This window comes from Pseudorca crassidens, chromosome 6, assembly GCF_039906515.1.
Source record: "Pseudorca crassidens isolate mPseCra1 chromosome 6, mPseCra1.hap1, whole genome shotgun sequence".
In the NCBI taxonomy this organism is placed as follows: Eukaryota; Metazoa; Chordata; class Mammalia; order Artiodactyla; family Delphinidae; genus Pseudorca; species Pseudorca crassidens.
In genome coordinates, this window is record NC_090301.1 from 66,744,155 (window position 1) to 66,755,113 (window position 10,959).

A 10,959-nucleotide genomic window follows, 5' to 3' on the forward strand; every position below is an offset into this window, starting at 1 on the left:
ATTTAATCAACCATTCTTTTTTTTTTTTTAAATATATTTATTTATTTAAAACTTTTGGCTGCGTTGGGTCTTTGTTGCTGCACACCGGCTTTCTCTAGTTGCGGTGAGCGGGGGCTACTCTTTGCTGCGGTGCGTGGGCTTCTCATTGCAGTGGCTTCTCTTGCTGCGGAGCATGGGCTCTAGGCGCACGGGCTTCAGTAGTTGTGGCACATGTGCTTAGTTGCTCCGTGGCATGTGCGGTTCTTCCCTGACCAGGGCTCGAGGCCGTGTGCCCTGCGTTGGCAGGCGGACTCTTAACCACTGCGCCACCAGAGAAGTCCCTCAACCATTCTTAAAACACAATAATTTGACTGTACATCCCCACAGTGATATGCTTTGAAAACAAAAGGAACATTAATAAAACCCCACACTACTTTATATTTTATTGTTGGTATTTGTGGTAGTGTAGGCATTGTTATTCCAAGGCTATTACATGGATATTGTGGCTGGATGCAAATGAGAAATTATAGCGGTACCCTTAAAAATCAGGATTTTGGACATAGGATGCAGATATAACATCAATAAAATTCTGTAAAATTCCTGCAGTCCTAAAATTGAATTGAAAATATCTGTGTGAATTCAAAAAGTATTTTATCTTAAAAGAATTAACTTATTTTCTAGCTCTGACCACTGCAAAGGGCTAGAAAGAATGACCAGTGCATAACATATTGAGCACAGCAATACCAAAACTGTGTTCTCCAAGTACCTTCCCAATAAAAGGAACCAAGGCTCTTTGAAGAAATGGCTCAATGCAGAAGTGGAACAGAAAATGTGCAAAATAAAAATGGATGACCAAAAACAAAGAAGCAGAACTATCAAAAAAACAAGGAAGTCAGCTTGCAGAGCTTTGCTTCCACTGGTCAAAGACAGGATGATATGAGCATCAATCAGGATAATAATAGCAGTGGTTTAAAATAACTCCTTTATTATTATAAAATATTGGCTATATTCCCTGTTTTGTACAATATACCCTTGTAGCTTACTTTATACATAATAGTTTGTACCTCTTTGGGAACTAGTTTTTTTGAGTATTAAGAAAAAAATGTATGAGCTTGTAATCTTTTGGTCTTTGTGAAAGAAATTTTATCTGTACCCAACTTAAAGAATAGTTAGTATAAGATGACAGAGTTAGCTCCTGGAACTCAAATAATATTTATTAGTAATACTTTATTTTCCTGTTTGCAAAAATAAAACGGAAGTGAAAATATTATCAAGTATTTTTTTCTTAGCTTTCTATTATCTTTTTAATGTGACAAATGTAGTTGGCTAGAATACAGACAAAGCCAGCTTATCCTCTAATCATGTAGAAGACTTATCATTATTATCTGCTGAGAGGTTTTTTTTCATAAATATAGTTTGCCAGTATGCAAATGTGACTAAAAGACATACAGTTTCCAGATGGGACACTCAAATTAAGGCACAAATAAAAAGTCTCTCCTCAATGGGTGCCCTCAGACACTTGCTTTGGACAAATTTCTGGGTGATCACAAGGCAGGATACTCCCCCCAAGACCACACACGGAAGATCACCGTCTTTTTCTTTTTTCACTTTTCTTCCCAGTAATACTCAACCCTGGTGATGTCCACAGGAACACAGCACCCTCAGGATGCATAACTTACACAACTCATTTAGGATCACAGAATCATAAATGAAAACATTTGAGAAGGCTCTGAGTCTCTATTACAGTGTGAGAAAATTTCAGAATACAAATGATATAGTGTTGAGGTAATTTGCAAGTATACAGTCTCACATTCCTCAATAAACTTGGCACTGGTTTAAAGCTTTAAACAATCTGTTCTTGGATGGCTTCACTTTTATTCCCCTTAGATGCAGCTGGCCCCTCCTTTGGCCTTGACCCAGGGTCACTGTCCTTTCTTGCTAGACTTTACCATCATCCCAGGCCTCCTCTGAGTTTTACTTCTACTGATTTCCTAGACCCTTAGAGAACCAGGCTCCTTTCCAGTCTGGGGCCCAAGTCAAGCTTTCTGCACTCACATGAAAACTGTTCTGGTAGCTCCAAACGTGAGCTGAGAATTTTCTGCCCAACCTTCCTCTGGAGTCTGGGCAATGACAGTTTCCCTGAGCTAAACATCCTCCCATAATCAATATGTTCTGAGTTTCCTCTTAATTGTTTTACTTTTTTTTTCCTCTCTCCTTCCTATGCTTCCAATTTTTAAAGAACTTAATTATTATTCACTCCTGATCACATACACCTAAGGCATCCCCACCACCACCCTCCACACCAAATTCTAACGGCAGTTTCTATGAAAATGCCCAGGCTCTAAATGCATCCCTGGACTTGTGAACTCTACCTCACAGTTGAATGCTTTGGCCCAGCAAAACATGGAGAATCACATTTCCCAACTTAAATGCAGACTTATGGCAGAATATGGCTGTCACCACATGTAGCACACATCCCTAGGGATCATTCAGATTCCCTGGATCCTCTCTCCAAGAACTGACCTTGAGCTGTTGGAGCCCCTTCTGCCCTTGTTCTTTGTACAGAGAAGCAGAAGTTCCTGAAAGGCACTGCATTCCTGGGAAAACCTATAGCCAAGTACTGACTTGTGTGGGAGTTTGACAGACCATTCTTTGCCTCAGAGTGGGACAAATCTAACATGTAATTTATGATCCAGAGTACCCTGTGGAATCTGAGACTCAGAAATCACGGGCAATTTCTCTCTCGCTTGTCTTGTTCCCCCTTTTCAGTCCTGCTTCCTCCACTTCCTTACCTGCTTCTCCCAGGAGCACTTCCTTAATAAATGTCAAATATTAATACATGAATCCTCATCTCAAGGTCAGCTTCTAGAGAGTTCAAACTGAGTCCACGCCATAAACATGCCAACATTTAATTACAATCCCCCGAATTCTGTAAAACTGGTCATCCCGGGATTACCAAAATTTGAGAGGAAAAAGTTTGTACCTCCTTTCTAGTCCCCCCCCCCCGCAAAATCTAGGGAATAAATTATCCCCTCCTAGGGAATTCCCAGGCGGTCCAGTGGTTAGGATGCTGCACTTTCATTGCCGAGGGCACAGGTTCAATCCCTGGTGGGGGAACTAAGATCCTGCAAGCCATGTGGCACAACCAAAAAAAAAAAAGAAAAGAAAAAAACAATTATCCCCTGCTAATTTTTTATATTGTATTAGTTTCTTGGGTATTGGCTTTTTAAAAATCTAGTGTTCAATTTCCATATTCTTAAGAATCAAAGTTTACCTATGTGGGGTTTTTTTTAGTAAAAGTTAAACAGAAAAGGGATGGATTTAGTTTATCCATATAGTAACCTGAATACAATCTCTTGCCCTATATCTTTGCTCCCAAATATTTTGGATTATTTTCCTTTATAACACATGGTTCAGAAATGTGATCAGCTCCAGAAACCACTTCAAACAATTGATCTGGTTTATAAGTCAAACCCTAACACATTTCCAAGTTTATTAGGTAATACTTAAACCATGTAACCATACATATAAAAGTTCATAATTTGAATTTTTTCACTTAATATCATATCTTTACTTTTTTATGTTACAAATACATTTTTAAATGCATGAAAATCATATCAATGAACACACATTTTTATGGTGGATAAATTCACCTTAATTTTATTTTTTCCAATTTTTCTCTATTATGAATATAATACAATATAAACATTTTTTAAACTGTGTGTAAAAAATCTGGAAGGAAATACATCAAAATATTATATTTATGTTAGGATGTTTTTCTTTTTTTCTGCTTGTCTATATTTTTGAGATAATTATCATGGGAATATTTTATTTTCATAATGATAAATGTTAAATACAAATGGACAATAAAATCAAAGAAAATAGAAATGTTTAAAAAAACAAAACTTCCTAAAATATGTAAGCTCACATAATTTTTATAGATTTTTAAAGACATCTGCTACACGTTAACCCATGAAGAAAAAGTTCTAGATCACGGTTGTTTCTATTGAAAATCACAAGCTATGCTTCCTCCACCTAGAAGATTACTTAATATTAGAGCACAATTCATATTTGCTAAATAAATGATATTTTATGGTAAAAAAATAGATTTTATTTAGCTTTGTGTTCATTAACTGATTAAGCAAGATATTTCACGAGTATCACTATTATTTGAGGCAGGGTTTTTGGCGCTTATATAACATGTAGAGATTCAGAATTCATATTCACCTGTAAAAACGCTTAATCAAAAAAAGAACATCTACTTACATAAGCAGGTTGAACATTAAGCAAGATGCAAGAATTTAATATTTGTCTTCCCTAAATGCAAAGTAATTATTTGTGTCTGAGGTGTACACTTATTGGTAATCTGGCTATCATTTTATATATTTAGTCACTGCTTTTAATATCACAGTTCTAAGGAAAGCTTTTAGTCTAGAAAGTGCTTTATATACTGTTGAGTACCTTCAACTTCCATTTCAGAGTCCTCATATTTCAAATGTGAACTTGTCTTAATCAGTTGGAAAGAATGTAGAGATTTATGGAGCTAATTTAAGAAATAGAGCACTTCTACTGAGAAAAGAGTTTTCTCATATCAACACTAGATTAAAAAATGACTCAGTTTGATATAAGAATTTCAGTCATTTATAGGAGAGTTTCTACAATGATTTTTCCCTTAAATTTGTTTCAAATAAATTAAATGTGACATCTCTATATCAACACTCAAAAGGCATTAAAGCATCTAAAATAGTAAAATATCACCAAACTTTATCTCCCACCCAATTTTCACTCAATAATCGCTGTCATAGCATTTCTTTTTTCCAGCTGTTCTGTCTGCCAAGATCAAAACCATAGCAAGAATGGGCATAATTCTTAGTAACAGAAATTAGACATGAGATAAAGCTTTGTAGAAAAAACAACCAAAAAAAAAAAAAAAGAAAAGAAAAGAAAAAGATGATTAACATGAGACAGCTAGGCTACCATAGCAAGAGGCTCTGGATAGTCTGTCTCAGGGGGTCTGAACAACAGAATAACTGTCAGTGTTTAGTGGACCCATCTGGATTCAGGCTGAACTGTGTCATTTCCTGAAGACCTTTCCAGTAGCATGAGCTTGTGGTTATTCATGGAGGAAACTCTTTTGTGTCATCTACAAAATTTGATCTCTACAGCTTTAGCTTTATGGAAAAAGTGAGACAAACTTATTTTCCAGGCAATGATTTAAGAAGGAAAAATATTTATGAAGTACTAGATCATGATGTCTTGCAATTCAAGGTGCAATAAAAAGTGTTTTCTTCACCTAAGAGGTATTTTCATCGATTCAGATAAAAATATATAAATAGCTATATACACGTGTACATTAATGAAGTATCTGAAGTTAATATTTTAAGAGCACATGTAATGTATTAATGATATCTTGCATGAACTCAAAGCAAGAAAAGTCAGTGTGAACGACGTTTGAATTGAAAAAAAGGCAGGCTGAAACGTCCTCGGTAATTATTTTGGCTGAATAAAGTCTGAAGCAATGAAAGAGGTTTCAAAGTTCTTTTACAGAACCCACTGGGCTCAATATAATTCGTAAGCAGTGAAGTATTGGGAAGAATCATGGCAACTTATTTAGATTAAAATATAACAACTAGGGCTTCCCTGGTGGCACAGTGGTTGAGAATCTGCCTGCCAATGCAGGGGACACGGGTTCGAGCCCTGGTCTGGGAAGATCCCACATGCCGCGGAGCAACTGGGCCCGTGAGCCACAATTACTGAGCCTGCGCGTCTGGAGCCTGTGCTCCGCAACAAGAGAGGCCGCGATAGTGAGAGACCCGCGCACCGCGATGAAGAGTGGCCCCCGCTTGCCACAACTAGAGAAAGCCCTCGCACGGAAACGAAGACCCAACACAGCCATAAATAAATAAATAAAAAGCAAACTGTCAACAAGTAAAAATAAATAAACACTATTAAAAAAAAAGATTCATTTAAAGGTGGATTATTTAAAAATATATATATATATATATAACAACTAGTAAAACATTATTCTAGTTGTATTCATCATGCAGAGCCCACCCTCTCCAACTTTGTGAAGCAATTAGAAACAAAACCAAAAACTTTTCTATAGTTATTCTAGTAATTTTGATCAGCTATAACTAATGTATAAGAACATCAATTTTTATCTAAGATATTTTGTCATGCCCTTTATTTATCAGCTAGTAAATATTCCATATATTTACATATCAATTAATCTTCTTCCTTAGTTCTCAGAAATGTGAATGCCAAAGGCAGCGCCAAGCTTTTCACACTGTCCCTTATTTGTTAATCACACATATGACACACCTAAGATATTTTGCTAGTGAAGGGCAGCACTTAGGTTGGAATCCTGGCATGGTTCATTGCCACAGGGCTGAAATGTAGAGTACCCTGGGGACCAAGCGCTTCTCCAGCATGTTAAGGCCCTCTGTAGCATTCGTTTAGCTTTCGCTGTTTGTTCAGTATAAGCAAGTAGATAAGCAAATAGTGAATTTAGCTCATACTTGTCCTTCGCCCGTTTTCTTTGCCCTAAACCCCTCTCTACTACTTAGAGATTCACCCCAGTTTCCTCTTCCAACTCTAGTCTGAGGAGTGCCCTTTGTTGCCCTGGCTGCCCACCAAATTTACCCAGAAAAGGCCAAAACAAATAGCACCACTGACAGACATTACAAAATGTCCGTCACTTTGCCAGGAGCTCCAGCAGACTCACAAGCCCCCAGGGGGGTTCCAGGGAGTGAGTTCAGTCTAACATACAAATCTCCAGACTTTCTGGAGCTCTCTGCTCCCTATGGATCAATGCTCTTCTCATAGGCAGGAGGTGACGATGATTTCAGTATGATTTTTCTGAGCTTGCCCATGGCCTCTGAGTATAAGAGGTAAAGACAATGTCCCTTCAAGAGGAGACAGGTTGGTAAATAAATGGCTACCCAATCACACCAGGAAAGCAGGAGAACTCCAAACTATGCCTGTCCACTGAAAGCCCATGGTATAATATTTTTAAGTAATGTAGAACTTTACTAACAATGGAAAACCACTGGAGGGCTTTGAGAAGAGGAGATGTATTTTTTTGTTTTTTTAAGGCATTTCTTTTTTAAAATTTATTTATTTTATTTATTTATTTTTGGCTGTGTTGGGTCTTCGTTGCTGCACGCGGGCTTTCTCTAGTTGCGGCAAGGGGGTGGATCTACCCTTCGTTGTGGTGCGGGGGCTTCTCATTGCGGTGGCTTCTCTTGTTGCAAAGGACGGGCTCTAGGCGCACGCAGCCTTCAGTAGTTGCAGCACGCAGGCTCAGTAGTTGTGGCTCGCAGTCTCAGTAGTTGTGGTTCACAGGCTTATTTGCTCTGCAGCATGTGGGATCTTCCCAGACCAGAGATTGAACCCGTGTCCCCTGCGTTGGCAGGTGGATTCTCAACCACTGCGCCACCAGGGGAGCCCCAGGAGACGTGTTTTTAAAAGGTTATTCTGGCTGCTCTGCAGAATAAACTGAAGAGGACACGTATGGAAGTGAGGAGATGAGTCCAGAGTCCACAGTAGTGGAGAGGGAAGAGAAGTTGGTGGCTTGGTTTAAGGCACTGGCACATGGGCGATGTCTATAAGGAAACAGTGCTCCAGTTTAGAAGAGTTTATCTGAGGACCCTCTTTGTGGCAATAATCACACAGCAGAACTTATCACAAAGGTCACTTGTAGTACCCCAAAATACAACTGTCACCTCTATGTAACAGTGTGCCTATTAGCTAACCTGTCTATTCTTCAACTTCCTCTTACATAACATGGGCTAATAGTAGTAATTTTGCCTATGAGGTTATCTTGAGAATTAAAAGCATTAATACCTATAAAGCTCTTAGAACAATTTTGTACATAATACAAATAAATACAGCTATTATTATTAACTTTCTACTTTCTGTATTACAGAATGACAAATGGGAGGGCATAAATCAAAGTCTTTCAGTAATTGTAATATAAAGAGAAGGACAAAAAGACAACCTTGCTTTACCCCACTGGTAAGTATTATCTAACCTATGACAAGCTAATCCTTCCTACTCACTGACTCTGGTTTTGCAGCACTACAAATGTCTCTATTGAATAGAATTCAGTCTAGCTCACAGCTGATTCCTACCCTCAGGGCCAAAACACAGGAGTCTTTAAAAGACACAAGCAAGATTTTGTTATCCTAACAGGGTCTTCATTACAGGGAAACGTTAGGGTATTTCATCCCTTCTCTGGTTGCATCCTAAAAAATCTCTGACAGTGTCATGTCTCTTCCATGGTTCCAGCTCTTGCTATTAGCACCCTCACCCTTTGCCCAATGATCACTGGTCCAGCTCTCATCATGTGCTGGCTGTAACCTGAGTCCAGTTTCTGCTGTCTGGTAACCACACATTCATCTGTTGCTTCCAGTCTGAGGTTGATCAGAGTTTCTCTGGGTTGCCTTCACCAACCCTTGTCTAGCTTCTCTGTTTTACATCACCTGGGTAACCAATTCCCTGTATTAATTCCCTCTATTTGAAAGACTGAGGGTAGTTTCTGTTTTCCTGGCTAGATACTGAACGATAGAACATTCATGGAGATTCTATCCAAGAATCTCTCAATCTGAAAGAAATTACCTCAAAAAGTATAAAATATTCTAGAATTTGAAAGAATGTAAAGAGTCTAAAACATCTATCATATAGCCAACCCAGAAAGTCTATATGCCAACCCCAAGTCATTATTAATTAATCTATAAAACTCATCATTAGCATGCATTCCTTAATTTCTCTTCATTACATGCCTTCCTGTTAGTTAGTGTTTATTCTGTCACAAGATTCCAGGAAGGGGTCAATGAGCAAATGAGGGTCTTGTCTTCCAAGGGAAGAACTACCTTAAGTTTTACAAAGGCTGCAGACAGCCCGTCTTCTGTGCTGGAGCCAGAGAAGAGTGAAAACTCAGTCCCCTGATGGTAAGGCAGAGTTGGCAGCTCTCTCTTAACGACTGAATCCCAAGGCCAAAGAGCGCTGCAATGTCTCTTTGCATCAGCCTCAGTCCCGTGGAACACATTTGGAGTGTCCTATTTTTTAAAAGATTTAAAATAATAGTAGATTTTACAACTTTCTACTATAGTAGATTAAAGTCAGAATGTGTTATCAAAGCCTACCTCACTTTGAAGTCGATAGTAAAACATCAAAAAGTATTACAAAATTATAAACTGACCAACAGAAGGCTGGTATATATGGTATAGAGTACTGACTGTGTATAAAAGAACCTGGTTTAATTATATTGGTCTTGTGCCTGAAAAAATACTTGACATTAAGTTCTTTCCACATTAATTCCTAAATAATTTCTCTTCAGAGACGTATCTCTTGAATTTCCTCTTCCTATTAAGAGCACAGAGCACTGTTTGTACACTGCATAGGAGAAAACCAGGATATTACTTACAGGTCTTTAATTAAATCTCTCCTTTTCTCCCTTTTATTTCACTTCTCTTCCTTTCCATCCGCCTCTTCCTTCTTCTTCATGTTTCTTTATTTAGTAAAAACCTGGTCCCTAACACTCCCTTAAGTTCCAGCTCCAGTCCTGATATTTACTCCTTTCCTTTCTCCACAAAAATACCTTAAAAATGTATCTACACTCACTTGCTAGCTCTTTAAACCCCTTGAAATCAAGACTTTATTACCACATTTTAAAATTTCATTTGTTATTTGTGAAAATTAGTGACAGTGTCCCAGTGTCACTAGCAAATGACAAAATTGACAATAACACTGTTACAGTATTATTATTATAAAATTCATCAGCTATTGGAAACCAGTTATGATGTACAAGATCCAGAATGTAATCTACATGGTTCCACTGCCTCATTCCCCATTCTTTTGTTGTTTTCTTTGAGGCAAAGTCTGGTTTCAGTTGTACAATGAGTAATTAGGAAAAGATCTACGGAGTAAAGGGGTAGTGAGAACAGCATTTCCTCCCCCAAGTCTGGAATGGGCAGAGTGGCGGTATCAGAAGCGGCCACTCAGGGAAAAATGAAGAGAAGTAGCAGATGAACCAACCAGAGGACTTTGTTTCTAAGAACCCCTAAGGCAATAAACTGAGAAACTTGCAGGAAGAGCTGAGGGAGCTCATTTCTGGCAGACTCATTGGGAGCTCAAATCAGTGTGGTTTGGGGTACATGTATGTTCCTAACAAACTTAAAGAAGATTAAAACAAATTCATAAAAGACTCAGATAATAGAAAACTATACAGTAAATTTTATGGATTTTAATCAAACACAGTAAACATTCATTCAGTGTTTTCTATGTATAGGGAAGAAAGGAAGTAATAAGATTGTATTCTTGAGAAATTTACAATCTACAATAAAAATTCCAAATAAAAAGAGGAAATCATAGGGCCCTTAAAAGTAGCCCAGAATTTCATGAGAGTACATAAGAAAGAATAATTTATTTCAGAGATGAGGATTCAGGTAAGGTTTAAGTGGATTCAGGAAGAATGCAGTGATGATTCTCTAAAGGAGAATCCAGGTGACACAGATCTAGGTATGAAGCCTATATCCATCATGCACCAGTTAAGCAACAGAAAACCCAATGTGTAAATTAAGCAAGTTAGGCTTTAGTCTTTTTACCCAACAAGAATTTGTGGACAGGTGACAGTGCCGCAGCTCCCACCCAGTACCATCAATGCCTCAGGTTCTTTTCATTGTTTTGCTCTACCCATTTTAGTGTTAGACTCCAAACTGATAGTCCCAAGATGGTCCCTGCTTTACCAGGCATCTCAGCCGTGCTTCTAAAGAATAAGGAGGAAGGAAGAGACATGAAAGTGACAACACAACATTACCAAAATCTCCAGCAGATTGCCACATAAATCTTCTTGGCTCGAACTGCGTCACAAAGCACTTTTTGCTATAAAGGAGTTGGGGATACACGGTTCTTTTGTGGGTTTTGTTTTTTTAAATCTGGTTACACTGTTCCAACCCTTCCCCTTCCCCACCCCCTCCA

General features: G+C 38.2%; 1 protein-coding gene across 1 annotated transcript in view; it reads left to right on the forward strand.

Annotated features, from left to right (window-relative positions):
- The window catches only part of SLC38A11 (solute carrier family 38 member 11), a 73,816-nt gene extending 65,821 nt beyond the window's left edge, over positions 1-7,995 (forward strand). Inside the window, exon 13 of the mRNA XM_067741699.1 lies at positions 7,907-7,995. Within this exon, the coding sequence (XP_067597800.1) occupies positions 7,907-7,928 (22 nt within the window). The 3' untranslated portion in view covers positions 7,929-7,995. The remainder of the gene's footprint in view (positions 1-7,906) is intronic.
- Positions 7,996-10,959: the final 2,964 nt, after the last annotated feature.